A 22,614-nucleotide genomic window follows, 5' to 3' on the forward strand; every position below is an offset into this window, starting at 1 on the left:
TTTGGGAAAGTCTTTCCTGACTCTTCTCTCTCCACTCGCCTACTTCCAACCCATCCCACCTTAAAATAATGTTTAATCTTTCCAAAGGGGGAAAATCCAAATGGCATTAAAGCCAAGCAAGTTTGAAGACTGCAGGACTTTAGGCTTGTAACATGTGGTGAGGATGGAAAGTACAGAGGAGGAAGTTGTTAACAGTCTAGATGATACCAGGTGGTAGCTCAGTATGGCTCACAGCTCGGGTAGAACTTGTCCTGCCATTTGGTGAGTCTCTTCTGCTGCCACTTGGAGCTGTAAAGGAATTCTTAATTCCCTTCTTCATCCTCCTGGTTAAATATTTTTACCTTGCTGCGAGAAGGTGTTGTAAATTCTTTTGGTTCATGTTTAAATACAGTGGGCCATTCGATCCCTGGGGAATCTGCATGAGTTAATAAACAAATACCCTCTTCACATGGGAGGCCTCTGTGGTATCTAGAAATTGAGATTAAGTGCCTGTGTTCTAGAGTCATCTTAATCACTGCATATTCCTTCATGATCCAAACCTTGCAGATTGAAAATTCTTCTCTTTGGTGCCCCATGTGAGACATAGTAATCTTTGCAAAGCCCTCAGGAGCCTGGGAGTCAGCTTTCTACCCAGTAAAAGTCCTTGAGGGAAGGAAGTACAAAGAGGTTTAGGTATGAGTCAGAGGAGGGGAAATAAAGGGGGAATAGTACAGATGAAGTTCTCAAAAAAATTCTCTTCCATAATGGACAGATATTCCTTTATTCTTCATACATAAGGTTTGAGATCAGGTATTTTCCCACCATGGGCCAACATGCACAAATCAATCTGTGTTGATCATCTTTTTATCCTGGTGCTTTGACATCGTGGGCCTCACTGTTGCAGGAAAGACTGCCCCTTCCGGGGCTACCCAGTTCCTTGAGACAGTTAATTATTTGCCTCTGAGCCCACTTTTTGAATGCAAATTCACCAATCCAGAGTCCACACTCCCCACCATCTTTATTGAGCTCTCACACAGGGTGACACTAGCTTCCTTGCCGAATCGCCTAGAGCCAGGTACTAAACAACTAGAGACAGCCACCACACCACAGAGTCAACTGAAATTATTCAAATTAGTCAATCCTAAACCTCCTTAGTCTACTTTACCTGTTCCTTTTCACAACCACAATAAAGGGTCTTACTCACATGTCCCCCTTGTTCCCTCTGCCTCCTGGCACTTACACCGGTGCTTCCCCTTGTGCTCTGTGTGGTGTGGCATATCCCCTTCTCTTGGAAACTGTGAGTAACAAACTATCTTCTCAATGGTAATTGTCTCCTGATCTCCTGGCTTCACAATACCTGAATATTACTAAAACCTACATTGTAACACAAGTGCCTGCAAAAACCATGTTCTAAATGGATATGACTGGCATCGATGACATAGACAGGATCCCTGATTGGTCTCCATGTCAAGAATCTGTGTTCCTGGTTGTTCTGATGATGTTCTTCAAATGAACACAACTTGTTTTTATGAGCAGATTAAATTGTGAGGGATAGCAGGGACAAGAGAGAATTTTTATTGTGCAAACAACCAGACTGCGAGCAAGGACTGAAAGATGTATCAATTTTATTAAAAGTTTCTTTAAAATACTTTAAGTTCTAGGGTACATGTGCACAGTGTGCAGGTTTGTTACATATGTACACATGTGCCATGTTGGTGTGCTGCACCCGTTAACTCGTCATTTACATTTAGGTATATCTCCTAATGCTATCCCTCCCCGCTCCCCACTACCCCACGACAGGCGTGTGAGTTAATAAGACAGAGATAGGTTTGGACATACACTTGCTCTGCTTAGTCTCAATGAGCAGAACTAGCTATAACTTGGGTGAAAGATGTGAGAGGAAAGATTTTTATCTTACTATTAAGAAACTAATTAAACAATTAACATTATTAAAAAGCCAAATGGGCTATGGTGGGTAATAATGAATTCAAGAGTAGAGCTAAATAGAGAATAACAGATAATCTGTAGTGACATCTTATAATTTTGTTTGTAGCTGGTGTAGCAGTTGTAATAAGGGTTACTCTTTATAATTATTTATATTATATCTTTTTCTTCTGTATATCCACCTTTCTTGGACCCAGCCCATAGATTCCATGAGGGCTAAGTCTGTACCTGTCATATTTCACGATTGCATTATTAGTGACTTTGTTGGCATTGTAGTGGGTCAATAAATACGTGTTGAATAAATAAGTTGAATACATGTTTGTTGCAGTATCTGACAGAAGATGAAATTAGAGACTTTCCTGAATTTCTTTCATATTTGGGTCAGGACTTCTAACTGTTCCTAAACCCTGTTTACTTTTCTCTGTGGGCACACAGAACTAACTAGGCTATGTATCTCAGCCCCCTCCACTGCTGTGGTGCTATGGGATTAATTCTGGGTGATGAAGTGTGGGTAGGCCTAGCCCATGTAAATCTGCTGTGTAATCCTGCATGTTCTTTCTTGCTTCCTTCATCTTCTAGCCACATGCAAGGCATCTAGCGACTAGATAGACATCTAAAATGACATTTGATCTGCTGTTTTGACTGCTGTAACAGGAACATATGTTCACAGATATAATGGTTTCCATCTCTTAAAAAAGTAGGAATTTTTCTAAAATTTCTTACCTGGGCAGGGATATACTTCAGTAAGTAATCAGTTATCCAGATTCTCTACTTTTTGACTGAGATTTTGTGATTTGATCAAATCAGACTGGAAAGTTGCAGAAGGGCGTGCCAACACCAGGCTCTGATGCCGAATTTGCTTTACACATTAACCTCCCAGATCTCTCTGTTTCTTGTTTCCTGCCCAGCTGAGTCTTCTGTGAAAATCCGAGAAGATATGTCTAATATCAAGCTCCTTCTCTTGTTGCTTTTGGCTAAATCTTTGGAGAAAGGGAAAGACCATTCTTTCAATGTCCATTGCCAGTGGGCCACCACTTTCCTTCTCATTGCTTATGGTGAAAAGCATGTCTATGTCTGACGATTCTGCTGGAGGGTGATTTTCTCAAGGGCAAAGTCAGTGAAATCACAGCAAATAGTTGGGAAGCTAGAAGTAGAAAAGGAGAGCAGACTCCAATAAATGTAGTTGACACATGTATTGAGTGCCACCATGCCATGACCTACCTCATGATCCCGGGTAGTTTAAAGGTCTCTGAGACACAGCTGTCAAGAATTTTACAGTCTCTTGGAATAATATTGACTCAACCAGTTAAGCTTAGCAAGTTCAAGTTCAGAAAACAATGAGAGAAAACTTACAGCATGGTGACTTTGTAATCTGAGACACCTCACTGCTAACATGTTATTAGAAGTTTCACTTCACTTCTGCCTCTTCTCTAAATGGATTAAGGAGCTGCTGCCACCTGGAATATGTGGCCACACCTAGGCTATGTCTTTGGTAGTTGCCATGCCTCATGCACACTGGCCTAGTGTGATTGTGGAAATGTGTCACTAGGACTTGCTCTTAATTAAAGAAGAGGATCTATGAACAGAACAAAGCTTTGTGCATAAAACATGCTTAATTTATAATTTTTGATAACTCTATCAAAAGCTAATAATTGTCATGTTATATGGTCCAAGCTGAATTTTAAAATGATAAGTTTTATCTTGTATTGCAATGCTGCATAGATCTAGGTTTCTGAAAAAACTTTAGATGACTTTTTAGCCAAGAGTTCTATGACCAGTCATTGACGACAACTGACATGAGCGTGGGATAGGTTGAGGTAATATGTTTGCCATCTCTGACTAGACACTTGAAGACCTCATTATAAACCAAGGGACCTACATGGTGCTCTCACAGAACCATCAGTGCAGTTCTCTGTTTCTGTAATCTCTGAGCAGAGCCACATGGGATCTGAATGTCTTGAGTAGAGATATGGCTTGAAACATACTGGAAGGCTTTTCATTGGTTCCAAAGACCAGCAAAGGTTGGAAGAAACTTTACAGAAGGGTTTCCAGGGCTCATCCTGTCACTTGCATCAGTGCTTTTACTTTTAAAATCTGTTAAATCTTGCTTTAAACTACTGTACTTGGAGCATTTCAGCTCTGGGGACCCCAGTCTGCAGCAACTTCCAAGCACCTGAAAAATTGCTGACCTGTCTTGGAGCTACCTTTTTCAACATCACTGTGAGTCTGTGATTATCTTCAATTGCTTCCTAATCCAGCTCCAAATGAGATTCAGAGCATTCATATGTTGGTGGGCATTGATTTTGGTATCAATCAAATCAAGGAGCAGCTTGATTCAAAACCAAAAAAATCAGATGCAGAGACTTAATCATTAATTATCTGAAAGCTTTCATCAGATGTAGGGATTGTCACATCCATTTCAAACCTGCTGCATGTTATTTCAACAAAGTGCTTGCAAGGGAGTTGCTTATGGCTCTGCTAGCTGGGGCTTCCTTTTATTAAAGTGCTGAGAAAAAGAGAGTTATTATCTTTGAGAGATGCTGCTCTCATTTTAATTGTAACTTGGTAAGCTATTTGGCTAGAATGGACTCTGAGTCTTTTCTCAATGAATATTTCTAACTCAGGCCAGGTCCCTGAGGACACAAGAATTTCCTGAAAAAAAAAAAATTAACCATTACTTATTAGAAAAAGGAAAACTCTGTAGGTAAGAACCCATGGGGTAATGTTTTCAAAGCTAAATCTTATCTTTTCTACCCATTCCTTGTTCCCAGGGGTGAGAGTGGGAATTGGGGTGGGGAGGAAAGAAAACCATTAGGCAGGTCCTTTTTTCTTTTTCTTCTTTTAATTTTGTTCAGCATTAAAGGAGGGAACTTCATAAACATTGATTGTCATTTACAGAAAACATTCAGAAATCATGTGTGCATTATCCGGGAATGCTAACAGTATTGAACTAATAATTTACAGGACATAAAATAAGGACAAAAACCTATTACATTCTAAAGTAATATAAAACTCTTTTTTAATTGTTAGGGAGTGCTGTTTTATTCTAGTATATTTATAATTAAAAAAACTCAATGCTTACTTCCTAAATGACTCAGGCTGCAGTTTTACTCACATACACAGAAATTAGGGCTTATATATTAAACAAGGAGAGAGAGATCAGAAAATTGTAGATTTTAAAACTATATATGTCACTGGGTTTATTTGTGATTTGCCTTTTGCCTCTACAGGCCAATAAGAATACATGGTAATATGTAATTAAACTCCAGAAAAATCAGTGGTGACTATAAGAGACATTATTGTTTTAAAAAAGTAGAATTATTATGCTTTTTATTTTACATACTTGTGGCAACACAACTTTTATGCATTGCCAACAGTGGTGTGCATGCTAATGAGATGCAAACTGTGCCCCTCCCATGCTGCCCCCCAGGCGCAGTAGGTTAATGGGCACAGCCAAGCCCCAGGCAGCCCAAGGTTTCACAGGACTTAGAGTCGCTCTTCACTTTACAAGTGTAGGCTGGAGCTGAGGTGAAAACATTAAATCTCTGAATGTTGGAAGTATATGAAAATCATTTCTCTCAATCCTAAAAGCAAGGAAGCATTGTCAGGGATTTCAAAAATATTGGAATGTCTCATTTAAATCTAAATATCTTTTTATTATTATAAATCGATCATCATAAAATACTAGCCTTTTAAAGTCATATTTGGGATGCAGGAAAAGCATCAGTTTCAACGACTTGCTCCTGCCTGTGTTGCTATAGCTCATGACACCTTGGATTTTCCTCCCTCTCAGTCTCTCCCCAACCCTCCCCCAGGTTCTTTACAACATTTATTTGGTGAAGGTCAGTTATGGCTTCAGCAAATGTGTGGTCTGACCTCAGGTTATTAATAAGAAATAAATGTGTACAAAAATATTTTGTTCATCAGAAAGCGGAGTTTGTTTTCTTTAAGCTATTCCATGCAGAAAGGATTTGGACAAAGCCATTTGCTACAAGGAAAGATGACTTAACTCAGGCAATTTTTTCTTTTTAAAAAATTTTCCTTTTTCATATTGTCTAGTTAGAGATGGAGTTTGCAGGTCTTAGGCCGATCTTCAATACAAACTCTTTGGAGCAGATTTAATTGACAGCCCTGTCCCTTTCTCAGTCATATTACAAAAAGAAGCATACACTTAACACCAATGACCCGTCAAGATGCTTAAACCGTTACAACCAGTTTCCATTAAAAAACTGAGAAGTACATAACACGCAGAAAGGAAGCAAGTACATATTTGCTCTTTGTTGATTTCCCCCTCTAAAAAAATTGTTACAAAGTCTTATGCTTAAACAGAGACATAGAAAAATCAGTGTACTCACTGTCTCCAGTTATTTACAGCAAAAATTACAGAGACAGCATACATTGTATTAGACCTTCCACAAGCATATATTAAAAGTAATTACATTTGAAAAAATATTTTTATTTTTCCTCTACATTTCTACAATACATACTCAGTTTTCTGTGGGTGTAATTTTTCTTTCTTGTGTGTGTGTGTTAATCAGATGAAGCAGACGGCACTGTGCTTGGATGTGGGATTTGTAGCTTTCCAGACATACCTAATGTGTGTCTACGTATGGTTGTGACAGAGGCACGCGAATGCTTGCCACTAACCACTGCCAGAAGAGTATAGTTGAATACAAGGATCGTGCTGCCCAGCTGGGGTGCAGATGCCCTGTGCTGCCCTGAGCAGGGCTCATTCAATTCCGGTAACCCTTGTGCTTTATTTTTGGCCATGAGAACAATCACTGAGCTGCTTTCTCTGATCCACTGGAGGCCATGCTTACGGTCACGCAGGAGGCAAAGATTACTATGGCCCATTCACATCGGAGGAATTTCAGCAGCTTAGGAAAAAAGTGCACAAACAGAAAACCTCCATCTGCTGCATAGGTCCACGGTCTGCACTTCCAAACAATGGAGGACTACATGGTCACGACTATAGAATAAATTCTTCACATACGACGAAGGGAAAATAAACACTTGTCACAGATATTGAAGTCACACAGTTAAAGAAACATGTCGAGACCCAAAAGAATAAAAGTCACGTATTTGCCTTTCAGAAAAAAGTGGCAAGATATCTAGCCCCCTGACTCTATGAAGAAGGGAGTTTGGGCAAGACAAGTTGAAGTGCCTTTTAGAAGCCATCACTAAATTGAATTGTTTTCATTTTTAGACTGTTGGCTATTTTGTAAACTGACCTCCTGTTATATCCTCTAGTTGTGACAATCAAATACGAAAACAAAATAGAGTATCATAAGGGGAAGATCTCCATCCCCTCCTTCCAAAACTAATATCATTCTAATATTGCCCAGGGTTGAATCTGGCCGGACTTGCTGCAGTTGAGCTGGTCCCAGATGCGATGTTGCTTTAAACCAGAGGCTGCAAGCTGACCATTTACGGGCCCTCTTCTGCTCAGTGATGTATTTGTTTGGTCTGCACTAAGCTCTGAATCAACTGCCATTATGTATAATTTCAGAGACTTTATAAAATTCAGAAGCTCTAGCAGCATTCAGCTTCAGCTAAATCGTGGATGTCCCTTTTTCCACAGGGCATTTCCTGGCCAGCTTGTCACTGGGCTGCTTCACCCATTTGCATTAAGCCCCCTGGCCCTTTTAGGCTTTCGAATTTTCAGCCCCTGTTTTAAATGGCAAACTACCCTCTACCCTGTACCCTCTGGTCCTGAGAGCCAAAAACGAATAGAGTGTCAGCTTTTTTTTTGAAAGGCCCCCATAGTTTCCCACATCAGGTCTTTACTCTAGTTGCTGCTTATACTGGCAGTTGGAAACAGAACATCAAATAGCACTTCGTCTAAAGCAGATGGTAGGCTTTCCCCTCTTCTTTATGCAGGGGACTTTGTGCAGAGTTTCACTACAGAAGCACACTTTAAAATTATTGCTGTTCTGTTGGATGGTGCTTCTGTCAGGGCACAGACATCCATGGCCTGAATTAACTGTCGATTGTAGCAGCTTCCTTGGAAATAAAAGTTTATAGAAAAAAAAAAAGTCAGGAAGAAATTATTTCTTCTAATTTCCAATAGACGTAGACTTTTTCCTTGCTTCTATAATGAAGAGAAACAAAGAACATAGAACAACACTGCCATTATTTGCATCTGATTGTTTGAGAAAAGCTGGTAAGTCTTAGGTTGTCCTTGGGACCCAGGACTTGTTTTTGCCTTCAAGCCTGGGACACACTGCATTGTAGAGAGTGAGCATGAATTGATCTTTGTGGTTTTCTACACAGTTTAACTTGACTGCTGTGAAGTTACGCTTTGAACAAGGCAGTTATGATAGGAAATGTACTGACACCTCCCTGGAGCCTCTTGTTAATATGCAGAGTTTACTATGATTTAAAATCTCTTAGAATCTACCAAAGAAACCTAATCTCTCAGGAGATCGTTATAGCCTCTGATTTTACCTACTCAGAGGCATTTTAGTCCAGAGCCCTGAACGCAGTGCTAAAACAAGGGAAATTCAGAAAGGGTATGTTTGTGGAGAACATCTCCACCTTCAGCTTTCAGTCTTTGGGGGATAAAAGAGCCACCGAAGGCAGGGCGGGGTGGCTCATGCCTGTAATCCTAGCACTTTGGGAGGCCAAGGTGGGTGGATCACTTGAGGTCAGGAGTTCAAGACCAGCCTGGCCAACATGGTGAAACCCCATCTCTACTAAAAATACAAAAATTAGCCGGGTGTGGGGGCATGTGCCTGTAATCCCAGTTATTCGGGAGGCTGAGGCAGGAGAATCACTTGAACCCGGGAGGCAAAGGTTGCAGTGAGCCGAGATCTCACACCACTGCACTGCAGCCTGAGCAACATGTTGAACAAGATCTGTCTCAAAACAGAAAAGGAGCCACAGAACAAGGGGCACAAAGATTAGCTGAGTCATGGACAGTACGGGTATATGCGGGTGTCAACCCAGATTTGGAATCCTTTCCTGTTCTATTTTCCCTCCAAAATTTCCCTTTCTTTTTATGGACCACAAATACACTGAAGTTTGAATTCACCCAGTTTCACCTCCCTTGTCCATTTTATCTAACGCCAGTTAGATTTCTGTAATTTCCTTGTTCAGGATTTGTATAGAAAAGTTTGGATTTGCAGGGAGATAAAAATTCCTCTGAATGGGACAGCTAGATTATTTGGCTCTTAGCGGAGTTTAGAAAATGAGACCAACTTGTCTTTACTTGGGTGCAACTTTTCAGCAAGTCCAAATAATTCAATCCAGTTTATGACATGAAGTTACTGCTTGTTGGCCTGAAAGCCTTGTCAGAGAGGTGCTCTCAGCGGCATAGTTAATGTGTACCATTCACGTTTTGTTGTCATTTTCCCGTTTTTAATTTTTTCCTCCTTCTTGATGTATTTTTTTTTTTAATGAAACATCCCTGAGTGGACACAGTGCAACGTCTGCATCAAGCAGTGATTGTCATTTATGAAGCACGAAGTGAGAAGCCCAGATTGTGGATTTTTTTCTTCCAGTGCACACTTGATCATGAGTGTTGTGAACATTTGTTAGTCCTCACGGGGAAGGAACAAAGTTCTGGGATTGTAGGTACAAAATACCTTGACATGCAGTCATAGGAGATCTTCGAAGGGTAGCTTTTTAAGGCTTTTTGCCATTGAAAACATGACTGGATTCTCTTTTAAGGGAAGGTTGGGCAACTGTAACCCAAACTAGAAATCTCTTCTCTCAACTAAATGGGCTGAGTACTTCCTGGTTGCCATTGTTTTGTTCTGGTTCAGATGCTAGCTCTGTTTCCTTCCTCCCAGCTTCAAAAGGTCCATGCTGTCCCAATGAAATGCTTACACTAGTGGAAACAACACAAATTCAAAAGCAGTACCTCCCAAGGTAAATGTGGGGAACAATCTTTTTCCTATATCACCCATGGGAAAAGGGAGGAAAAAATTCTGAGCCACTTCATCAATTGAGCCAATTTAAATCCTCTAAGGTAAATTGGAGGAAATAAATAATTCCCTCTGCAACTGAGCAGGAATTACAGGCTGACAATGGAAAACACCAGGCCAACAGAACAATGAAAACAAAGTTTGACATAAGTTCAAAGCTCAAAGGGAAACACCAAGTAGACACATGAAGCATCGCCTATCACAAGCCAATCATAAAACATACATTGCATTTGGAAATGGCTTGGTTTAATTGAGTGCCTTCCATTACCCTGTTTTCCTACCAATCAGTAGAGTAATCTTTCCATTAGAAGGAAATATGACTCTGGGAATTAATTCTTTATACAAAGAGCTAGCAGGAGTGACATTTACACCAAAAAGAATTGAGTCCCTGTAGCAGCATAATAAGCAGTCTACAGCTGTCTTCTTAGAACCAAAGGTAATTTGGTTCAATGTAGTTAAATTAATTGAATATAACAGTAGTTGAGAAACAGATTCATTATTTTAAAGCCTTTTTGTTTTTCCCCATTGGTTTAGAATTCATCAATCATGAGGTGAGAAAATGTTCCTTTTAGGAAAAAAGGAAAAGGCGACACTACTGTTTTGATCATCAGTCAAGAGTTCTGTGGTATCTTGGAGATGCTGCTTAACCATGAACTTCAGGAGAGCACAGAGATTAAAATAAAAAAATTCAAAGTTTCCACTGACGGAAACTTTACAAAGCAGGTGTGTGTGTGTGTGTGTGTGTGTGTGTGTGTGTGTGTGTTTAACAAGGAGAAAAGGGCAGTTCTTTAGGAGTTGGTGGCTGGGATATGCTTACAGGAGACCATAATTGTCGTTGTCTTATACACAAATTTCTCTCCTAGCTTGTTTTTGTTTGTTTGTTTGTTTGTTTTAAGTTTTATTTTAAATCAGAAAATACCAAAGGTATAGGTCTCCAGGACACAGGCAGAACAAATTTCTTGGAATATATGCTTTTCTTATGATTAATTTCATTGGTGAACAGGTGGAGAAGTGAGAATTTGTACAAGGAAGTCTAAAATCTCTGATCCCAATGTCATCCTTGTATTCTTTACTTCTAAAAGTTGCTAAAAAAATAATTCTAGGGTAAATGGATGATATAATTGTAAACTGCATAGGAATTAGTTTTGCCTTTGGGGTATGTTAGTTATCCAGAATAACACAGATCTTTTTTTTCTAATCTGTCAAGTTTTTGCTACATTTTTATATTACAGCATTTTATAATATGCCTCCTCCTTTATTGCCACTTTTCCTAATAAAGGTATTAAAGAGAAGGAATATAAAGATTACTTCTTTACTTTGGGTCTTCTCTTTCTATCTTTTCTTGCCAAAACATGGTGAGAGAGAAAATGTTTACATGAAATGGCATTGTTGCCCTGGGTTCTGATTTATTCTTTTAATGTTTCTAGAAAAAAATTGCTGGTAGTCATAATCCACGGATTGTAGTTTTCAGTTGAAGACACAATAATCACTGAAATCAAGCTTCCTTCACAACTGGAAATCCAAAAGAAAAAAGTGTTTTTATGTGTTCTGGTGAAAAATAGCAAATACCTACTGTTTGGTCAAAAAAGTCTTGGACCTTGCAATATTATCTGTGGCCTAATTCTTGAAACAGGAAAATGGCTCCAAATACTGCCCCCTTCCCAATATGTACCATCCTGACAAGGCTTTGATGTCACTGACAGAAATAGAGTTTGAATATAGAGGCCACACATTATGTTTATTCCTTTGTAGACGTATTTCTGAGTTCGTACCGTCCTGCCATTGACTATAGATGAAAACTCTGGCTGGGAAAACAAAATCCTGATTGTCTAACATAAAGGTAACATATAACACAGAAGGTAAATCATAGAAGAGAGCCTGACTGAACCTCCATTGCTAGTAGGTATGGTATTTAAGCCACAGTGCATGTGCATGTATAAGTAATAGTCATATATAATATTCTCACATATTATATACTTATTACATACATGCACAGTACTTTCCAAGACAGCTACAAATTTACACATGCATCAACTACCTAAAAACATAGAAATAGGTAAGCCTATTAAGTGGAATTTTCTTAAATTATATTTGAACAATCAACAGGAAAAGTAATTATGTAAAGTACCGCTCTTTTCTTGTATATATCTACAATAAAATTCTATAAACAGTTGTCTCCCAAAACATACCCGAATAAAATTAAAAAAAGGATAACACCCAGTGTCCTATATTTGTATATTTATGGTCATTTCAAAAACAAACAAACAAATAAAAGAGCCCCACTCAGGTGCATATTTACATTCTTCAAACTGTAGCGGTGAAAAATAATTCTATTAAGTGCAGGACATTCCTAATGTTGCAGTAGTGACATTTTTCTTAAGTCTTCATGAACACATTGCTTTTGTCTTAATGGTGATGCATTCCATGACTATGAGACAGTTCTCTTGCCCCTTCATTTGCAGCCGGTGGCACAGTCAGGATTAAAGAGCTCCTTGTATAACGGAGGAAACAGTGTATTCACTATCTCTGGATGAGATTGCTTAAATACCTGCAGCTTCTCCCCGTGCAAGTTGCAAACTGCCGTGATGGTTGGTATCTTGGCTATTAACTGCAGAACGGAGAGACAGAGAGGGAGATAGAGAGGGAAGCTCATTAGTGGAATCAGTGTCCTTTCTGGCCCCAGATGAAGGTAAACGGCTTTGGAAAAAGATGTTCAGAAAGAAAGAAGGCTCACTTTCAGCTTTTACTCTTAGAACAAAACAAAATAAAACATACTCCCTGCCCCTCGCCACTCCATCTCCTAAAGGAAAAATAAAGAGTAAGGAAGCAAGCAAGAAAGCAGGACCAAGATCCCTGATTCATTGCTCTTAAATAAGTATTTATGAGAGGTTTTCTAGTTTAATAGTTTTCCAGTTTAATAGTTACAAGTGGGTGCTCTGTAGGCAGGCTACCTGAGTTCTAAAAGAGCTTAGTAATGGTGTAGCTGTCACTTTGTCTGTGTCTCAGTTTTCTCATTCGTAAAATGGGCTTACTAACAGTACCTACTTTATTGGGTTGTTGTGTGGAGTGAGGGAGGTAATTCCTATAAAAGTGTTAAGAACACTGAAGATGTGAAGTGTAATTGTTAGTGAACATTATTATCACCCATAATTTCCCATAGATTTTTGTGACATGAATATTAGATGTGTAGCTTTGGAAGGTGATAATATTTAGGGATATACAATCAAACTGTATGAGGTGTAATCTATAATAATCTGGACTGCTTGGCTATCAAGCTCACTGACCCACTTGTATAGGGGCTCTCTAATCCATTTCCACTATAATGTATAATATGAAACACACAGAGAATTTGGGAGGTCACTGGCACTCGGCTTCCTTAGGAAGGTGTTCTGAAAATGAGTGGAAGGATATCCACTTATACTTGTTAGGTTTTGATATACGTATCATGTAAGATGTAATTTTTTGGGTTAAGACACCCAGAAGACAGTGTTTTATAATAATTTAGATGCTATATGGGTCTTAGGAGATGAACAATTCCAGCTTTTAACACACTTATAGTTTAGGAACACTTCGAATCCATCACTTTTGTGTCAAAATTAGCTTAAACAGCAGTCACTGTGATTAAATTATTGTGAGAGAAATGTTCTTGTGTAGAGAACACTCTTATAAAAGATAAGCATGATAGCTCATGTAGCTGACTAAAGACACACCTGAAAGTGATGAAAAATACAATTAAACAAAACCTATCTCGTCACCAGTTAGGTTCATCATCATATTCCCTACCCTGTTCAATAACAAGAATCCATCTTAGCCTTTGAAATAAAAGAGGAAATAGATAATTAGTTGCCTTGTGGTTTTTAAAAATCAGAAACTTCCACTCTTTCATTAACTTTCCTTTTAACAATTAATGACTATATAACCATACTAGGAGCAATTTAAAAACAGCATCAGGATTAGAACTGTTGGCACATTCAGTAAAGGGATCTAGAACATGTAAAAAAGTTTAGAGTTCAGACTTTCCAATCTTAACCATCTCCACTGCTATTTAAAGATGGGGATAGACATGAAAAATGAGGAATCTTTGTCAATAGAATGGATGCTAAATTTTACACTGAGAATCAACACTTTATCTCCAACATTATGAATTTTTTTTTCATTCTTGATACACCACAAGGAATTGCATGCCTAATAGGTAGCAGGCACCTTGGCTAAACACCAGAATGCACAAAACATTATGACTCTTGTTTCTAGTCTACTTGATGAGACTGATGAAATAAGTTTACCACATAGTCAAAAGCAGACTGAAAAACTGTGCTGAGTGCCAAGAAGAATAGCGGGAGGAAAAGTGGGATGTAAGAAGGTGCTCTGACTTGTGGCAGGCCCGGGAAGGCTGCTCTGAGAAAGTGACATTGAAGCTGAGCTCTGATGGAAGAGTGAGAGAGCTAATTAGGAGCTGGGGCAGAGGGTACATAACATGCCCTAGGATCACGCGCAAAGATGCTGCAGTACTTGGCACTCTGGAAGAACCGAAGGCAGTTCAGGGTCGCTGGAGCAGTGGGTGAGGTAATGCCAGAGAGGTGTGCATGGCCAGATTATGTAAGCCCTCATAGTTCACGTTATGTTCTCTGAGAGGGTTTTAAGCAAAAAAGAAAGATGATTCAGAGTCCCATTCTGAAAGACTCACTTTGGGTCCAGGGTGGAAAACTGTGTCTTTTCTATATTTTCATAGGTACAGAGTGTTCAAGTGTCCACTTAACTAGAGTCGCTTGGGAAATTATTCAAACTCTCTTAACCAGCTGGCTCACACAGAAGGAGACTACAAGAATTTAGGAACAGTTCTTGTACGTTGTAATTCTCCCTGAAATAGCTGTTGAATCAGAGTGGCTTTGAACACTTTCTACAATCATCTGCAGTTGAATTGATGACGTGCAGAGCTCCTGAAACTTCCAGATGCAACTCTATAATTATTGTCAATCTTGTCAATAAGAGTGGCTGAGGTGCTTCTTAAAAATGCAGATTACTGGGACCTACTCCTGGAGGATTCAGTTTCAGTGAGTTTGGGTGAAGCTCAGACTCCATGTTTGGAACAAACATTCCCTGCAGACACTGATGCAGTGGGTTCATGGGATCAACTTTGAAAAACACGGCTTCCGGGGTTCAAATTTTATAAATTTACAACTGGTTTTCAAAATTGAAAAGTTGAGCCAGGCACAGTGGCCCAGTTCTGTAATCCCAACTACTCAGGAGGCAGGAGCAAGAAGATTGCTTGAAGCCAGGAGTTCAAGACCAACCTGGCCAACATAGCAAGATTTTGTACCTTAAAACGTTTTTAAAAAAGTAAATTATACATTGAATTTGAAACAGTCCTGTGAACTACGTGTAGAATTAGCTGGTTTTCCAGGAGCAGACATGGAAGTTCTCACATGTAGAGAGGAAAGGTTCCATGTGCTTAGAGCTGTTAGTTTGGTGGGGGTCAAGTAATGAAATTCCTGAGTTCCCTGTGATACACAAATACTACATAGAGAGGATTAGTCTGTTGATAAAGAACATGGGCTTTGGAGTTGGGCTGCCTGGGTTTGAATCCTATTTCTGTCCTTTACAGCTATGTGATCTTGGGCAAGTCACTTAACCTCTCAGCTTTCTTATCCATCAGATGGTGGTTATAACAGTCCCTGCCTCAGGGGGAGATTGTGAGGATTAAGTGAGTCAACAAAAATTTTTTTATAGTGGTTCCTGACACACAGTGGTGATCTATGTGGTAGCTGTCATGCTTCCACTCCCACAGGCTGAGATATCTCTCTTCCTTTCAGGAGAGGAAGAGTCAAGGCCATGCTTTTCAGTCAAAGGACATGGAGGGCAGGAAGCCAGCTTAGCTCTGAACCAAACTCCAAAAGTAGAGGAGTCATTAACCGAAAGTTAATGCATGGCAAAGTCAGCCATTGATGTTTATTGAAATGAAAAAGCAAAATCATATTGATTTTTCATTTTCTTATAGCAATTCAAGTAACTTGCTTATTTTACTAACTGTGACTCACAATGTAGAATCCTATGTATAACAATTCTTGAAGCATTTTTTGGCTCCTTTAGTGACAGGGTGGTGTGGGACATGAAATGTATAAGAGGATGACTGAAACCCTTTTATAGTTGCTCGTTTGCCCTGGAAATATTTAATTACGTGTCTGGTTTTGGGATGTTAATATGGACTCTTCCTCGTTTCCTGGAAGAAAACTGGGATTTAAGAGTCTGGTTCAGGACCCAGTTCTGCCTTCTTTTATGCGATTTGGATCTAGTTCCTGTTGCTCATCTGTAGAATGGGCCGGATGGTGGGAATTGCTTTCTGTTAAAGAGCACCCAGACCGCTTCAGCAAACAGAAGGCAAAGAGCTCTCCCAGCGTCCATGCTCTTGGAGTAGGCTGACTGGAAGACACCCAGTCGGCTGTGGAAACAGAAGTGCTGACAGGGGCATCCATCACTCTGAGGCATGGTGGGCCAGGAGGCCATGTGGAGGCGGCAGCAGCACTTGTCAGAGCCCAGAAGAGCCTGGTGTAGAGAGCAGCAGGCAATCACTTACTGCTCATTAATATTATGTACTGCAGCCAGGGGACCCCCATTTCAAAGGGAGCTCAGAGCAGCCTCCACAGCAGTTAATAGCTCAACAACTTTTTAAACAGCTGGGGAAGTGATCCAGAAGCACTTGGAGATGGAGGGGGTAGTCAATTTTAAATCATCGTGAAATTCCTTCATGTTTAAATAATCCCCATAGCAGAAGTAGACAGAGGGTCTATCAAAAGGCATTTTCACACCCATCTCTTTCTTATGACAAGCATTTCTTATGAGAAGGGAGCTTTAGCTTACACCTACAGGGGTCTACAAGAAGAAAAAGCAGCTGTTTGAGAAGAGATAATAATCCTATGCTTCTCTCCAGAGGGCGGTTTTATGAGAAAATTCACAATTTTATAACTGGTACATTTGATGTTAGAAAAATGGAACATGCAGAGGGTAAAACTAGTGATCTTGTTCATGCAGGCTTCCAGGCCACCAAGTGCCCTCCAACCTAAAGCAGGAAGCCAGCAATGGTTTGATCAAATTGGAAGAAGCTTCAGGAGCACTAATGAAAACAGGACACACAAAGTGAAGCTGAACACATCAATTTCACATGTCCATTTGATTTTCTTTTCTTTGTTTCTTTTTCTTTTTTTTTTGTTTTTTGTTTTTTGTTTTTGTTGAGCCAAATCTAGTTGGATTCGAATTATAACATTAAACTTGAGATATCTTTCTAGCTCATAAGCCCTGCCCCTACCATCCTGACCCCATCCTTAGCATCTGTGTGGCAGTGCCTGTACTTTCTACCCTGGGCATGGCTGACCAAAGTGGAAGTGGACACTTGACTCAGCTGGGGCTGGAATAGGAAATCAGACTGAGAGTCAGCAAGCTGCTTTCTAATTGTAGCAGAAACTACCGGTAACCTAAGGAGCAAAGAACTAGCCATATTTCATCACGTGAACCAGGGAAGCACAGAAAACTGGTACTCAGAGAGGAAGAAGAGTGAAGTAGATACCTACAGAGAGATAAGTGTGTAAGATGAATAATTTGGAAGGCTTCCCAATTCATCATTCCAGTACTTTCCTGATTGATGGCTGCATTTTAAACCTTGGGTTCTATGAGATATTGCTTCATTGTTTGTTTTATTTTTATTTTTTATACTTTTGCTTAACCTAGTTGGAGTTGGTTCCTCTTGTAACCAAAGAGTCTTTTTTTTTTTGGACAGAGTCTTGCTCTGTTGACAGGCTGGAATGCAGTGGTGTGATCTCAACTCACTGCAACTTCTACCTCCGGGTTCAAGCAATTCTCCTGCCTCAGCTTTCCGAGTAGCTGGGACTACAGGTGCACACCACCACGCCCAGCTACTTTTTGTATTTTTAGTAGAGATGAGGTTTCACCATATTGGCCAGGATGGTCTTGATCTCTTGACCTTGTGATCCACCCACCTCAGCCTCCCAAAGTGCTGGGCTTACAGGCCAAAGAGTCTTAACGAATACATCAACTTGCAATTTGATGAATGAGGAGTAATATCAAAAGCTTTCTTCTCATTTACGGGCCATTAATCTGATGGACAACTCTTAGAATTTCTGGATGTTGTACCATTAGTATATGCCAGCAAACCATAAACAGTTAAAATACATTGAAATAATCTGGCTTATCAGTGGAGTTCCTCAAGGAAACCCGCCATGTGTTATTCACCATTGTCTCCTTGCACCTGGCACGTAGTACCTATTCATAATAAATGCAGGTTCAAACAGAAAACTATCCCAGGAGAGAGCTGTGTGTCTTCAGTCTAGATTTGAAATTTAAAAACTTGGGGGATCTGTTGAACCGTTTTCTATAATTTTGCCTATTCTTGCATTCGTTTAAAGTGTATTTGCTGTTGGGAGGAAGCCTGAGGGAGGCTTTGGGGATGCCAGTTTTACCTCGGCAGTGGTCACACAGGTATGCTAACTTTGTGATCATTCACTAAGGTATGTACTTATGACTTGGGAACTTTCCCCTATGTGTGTTATACTTTTTAAAAGGATAGACATTTCAAAATATGAAACAAAGTCCTGACCAAATAGAAATGCGAATGGGGAGACTAAGACCACGAGTCACATCATCTGGGTAAGGGCTCCTCGAGTGCTGATTAGACAGACTATGCTGTTCAAGATGAAAGTGAACCCAAATCTCGAGTCACACCTGCTAGGAATTCTAATATAACACCCAGGTTTTTTTTGTTTTGTTTTTTGTTTTGTTTTTTGGGATGGAGTCTTGTTCTGTCTCTCAGGCTGGAGTGTAGTGGCGCGATCTCGGCTCACTGCCACCTCCGCTTCGTGGGTTCAAGCGATTCTCCTGCCTTAGCCTCTTGAGTAGCTGGGATTACAGGCGCCTGCCACCATGCCAGGCTAATTTTTATATTTCTGATAAACGTGTGGTTTCACCGTGTTGACCAGGGCTGGTCTTGAACTGACCTTAGGTGATCCGTCCACCTCGGCCTCCCAAATGCTGGGATTACAGGCATGAGCTATGGTGCCTGGCCCATCCCATTATTAATCATAGTGAAGTCTATTTTGATCTCAGTGAGAAAGCAATAAAAATCACTATAAATGATCTTTTGCAGTTTTCATTGATCTCTCAATCACTGGTCCATAGACTCCATCTACAAATCAACATGATTGTTTTCCCTAAATCTGAACGATAATGCACTACCAATGTGACCAGAAATGATTTCTTTCAAGTACAATTTCAATTATTAACATGCAAAATAGGATTGTTTAAGCCTTCCATCTTTTAAGCTTTTTTTTTTTTGGTAATTCATCATTGTTATAACAGGAAGACAAGCTTCTCTCTCATATTGATGATATAGTTTTGTTATCTTTATGCTAGAAACAAACATAGGAGTTAAGAAGTTAGTGAATCTGTTGGCATGTACCTTTCCCAGCTCAGCTTACTGTAATTCTCCCTGGGAACATGCAGAGGTCTGAGCTGGAAAGAGACTTTTTCTGGGCCTCTCAAACATTTAGGAGAAGCTGCCAAAACATTAAGAGTTCAGGTGCTGGAAGCAGCTTAACTGGGTTCAAATTCTGGCTCTCCCACTTAGAAGCTGCTTAACCTTAGGCAGGATATGTAATCACGTGAAGTTTCAACTAATGAGAGTATAGTTTTGAGAATTAAATGTTAATCTATTTAGAATCTATCAGCACAGTGCCTGGCCCAAAGTAAATGCTCAATTCCTTTCAACTTTTGCCATTCTTTTTATCAGTCATGTGATTCTGATCGTGTATTTCTTTTCACTGTAGTCAGTGAGGCACTTATTTTTTCCTCCACAGCATGTAAACTTGTATCTCATCTATGTCTATTTATCTTGCATATTTGACCTGCAGTAAATATTTATTGAGTGAACAAAAATGATAAAAATGAATTTTAGAAACACTTCCTTCTTTGCCCTATTTCCACGTGAATGTTTCTTTTGCAATATGAAAGCTGTGGCTCTGATGTTGTGTTAACATATCACATTATCATTATATCCCGCAAAGTGAAGGCTGCATACTCTAGATAGTGTCTCACCTGAAAGCTGAAGGTAATGCTCAGGTTCCTCACCTGGATAAGAGGATTTTGCTCAGACAGAATGATGGAAGCAAGAGAATGTGTCTGGAGTAGGCAGGTGAATCTCCCTCTTGTCTGAACCTCAGAGATTCTAGATCAGCCATGTCCAATAAAAATAAAATGTGGACTACAGATGTAACCTAAAACTTTGCAGCAGCCACATTATACAAAGTTAAAAGAAAGAACAGGTGGAAATTAATTTTATAACATATTTTATATAACTTGAAGTACCTAAAACATTATTATTTCAACATAGAATCATAAAAAGTATGAATGAGATCTTTTCCATTCTGTTTTAAATCTGAACTCTTTGAAATTAGTATATATAAGTCTAAAGGCCTAGGAAGGAGAATCTTGCATCATAGATGCCTAAGGTAGTGCTGGCCACGGCATAGTAGGTCAGAAGTCAGGAAATCAAGGGAATGCCTCCCTTTCTCATCTTTCTGCACCTTGTTGGAATGGGATGGGTGCGTGATGGGGAAAGGTGGACTTTGTACACTTGATTATCCGGAGTTAGACCAATCTCCTCTCTCTATGTCGTAGCCTGTATGGATTACGTCTTTTTGACAAGTTTGGCTTCTTAGCAGTCTGTGGGGGACCCAGAGAAAGACCTAGTGTTTACTCTGGGGCTCAGCTGTGTGAGGGAGGATCTGCCTCCTCTGTGGCCCACGTGGCAATGGCAGTGACTCAAGCAAACTATTTGAGGAGACGAACTTCAAAGTTCAAAGTTAGCACAGGCTTCAGTCATTCTTCTAAGTCAGGATATTCTCTTTCCATGGCTACCCTTAGATTCCCACTGCATTTTCATTAACATGACATAACCTTAGACTACACTAATTCCTTGCGGATGCAGTGTGTGGTTAGGACATCTACATGGTTAGCAGGAACTTAGAAAGAATGACAGGAAAAGAGAGAGCCCCACGGGGGACAGGATATAACTTTCTGACCAGCCAGAAACAGGAAGAGAGAGAGGGAGATTGTCAACTTCAGCAAAGTAACTATAGACTCCTCTACATCCTAGGAGAATTAGAAAGGATTTATCAGCATAGAGCTATGGGCCTAAAACCACCCAGAGGTGTGGTGTGGCCCATGATTCCTGGAAAGCTTGCATGTAAAGCACATGGTGAGGCACAAGCACTTGAACATGTTTTCAGAAGTGAATTGAAGGCATGGTACTCGCTGAATGTTAGTTGTGAGAAAATAAAAAGCAACATTCTCTCTAAGCCTGCATATGGTGAGCTGAGTGGGCTTTGCCTCTGAGGGATATCAGCAGTTCTCTATGCCTTCCTGTTGGATATATGTGTTGTTATAAAGTTAGCTATTTTCAAACTTCTCGATACAGCTTTGGGCAAGAACACACCTCCAGGAGTGTTGTATCTATTTTCAGGAGTGCTGGGAAAAATAAATATGCTATCTAACAATATTTCATGACTCTAATTAACCAGGAGGCATAAAAGGAGGGGCTAGACTGGGGAAGGCCAACATTAAGCAAGGCTCCAGCTATGGGCCTGACCTGGAGGCTGCATTTGGGAAAGGGCTGGACACATGCATCTGAGGACAAGATGTGAGCATGACACCACAGATCCAAGCTTTGGCCTTGGCTGTGAGCACACTGCCACAGCCTGGTCCCAGCTGGACTGGTCTTCCTTATCCTCCACCCTCTGCACCTCCCGTCAGGGCAACAAGAATGGCAGACTCAGGGACTTTAATAGAGAAAGCCCTAGAATGGAAGCAGCAACAGTCTTTACAGTTCAAACATTTCCTGCCCTATCTCTTACCCTGTCTCTACCAGTGGCAGTGGTCCTGCTGTTCTAAACTGAGTGGGGAAAGAGCATCACAGGTTCCTAATCCCCACAGCTGTCTTCACTGAGGAAGTAAACCTCCGAAAGTGAGTCATGGTGACATCCAAAGCACAAGTCACGGAGCTCTTCCTGGAAGCCTCATGGGCATGCTGACCTCTGAATCTGGGCTTTGCACACACTGGATGCTTTGTAGCTTTGAGGCTGGAGTATTGTTCTCAACTCAATGACCATAGTGCACTGAGTACTAATTTGGATCCATAAGACTTGGCAAAATCAGTCTTTTTCTTCACTTATTATAACAGTAAAATATCAAAAGAGTCCTTAAAACAATCCCACTGGACTGGATGTTGGAAGGCAACACAAGATGTCAGGAAGAACCTTTGTTTGTCTCTTTAGGGAGTCAAAGAAGATAATACTGAAGAGACCTTAAAGACCATGCAGCCCAACCTACTCATTTCCCAGACAAGAAAAGTGAAGCCCAGAGAACAGATGGGCTGCCTCCTCTAGTCATATGGGGATTAAAAATATATATGTATATTTATTTTATATATATATATATGTGTGTTTTTTTTCCATGAGCTTTAGTGAAAGTGACCAGTGTTATCTCATTTCCTGGCTTCTCAAATCCAAGATCCAGCCAAATCTAACTATTATTTATAGACTGAATATACCTTATGCTTTCCTACCTCCATGCCATTGCCCCCATCACTTGGAATGCCATCCTGCACTTCTACAACCTCCCAACTTCCATCTTTTGAAATAATTTTCATCTATCAGTGATTAGCTCAAATATGCCATCTCTAAGATAAAAATTTCTCTGTGAA

The 22,614-nt window shown here is 40.1% G+C and overlaps 1 protein-coding gene across 1 annotated transcript in view; it reads right to left on the reverse strand.

The window, feature by feature from the left end:
* Positions 1–5,956: 5,956 nt before the first annotated feature.
* Positions 5,957–22,614, reverse strand: part of RORB (RAR related orphan receptor B) — a 194,865-nt gene continuing 178,207 nt past the window's right edge. The window contains exon 10 of the mRNA XM_033237092.1: positions 5,957–12,459. Coding sequence (XP_033092983.1) covers positions 12,304–12,459 — 156 coding nt within the window. The 3' untranslated portion in view covers positions 5,957–12,303. The remainder of the gene's footprint in view (positions 12,460–22,614) is intronic.

This window comes from Trachypithecus francoisi, unplaced genomic scaffold (assembly GCF_009764315.1).
Source record: "Trachypithecus francoisi isolate TF-2019V2 unplaced genomic scaffold, Tfra_2.0 Lachesis_group16, whole genome shotgun sequence".
Lineage (NCBI taxonomy): Eukaryota > Metazoa > Chordata > Mammalia > Primates > Cercopithecidae > Trachypithecus > Trachypithecus francoisi.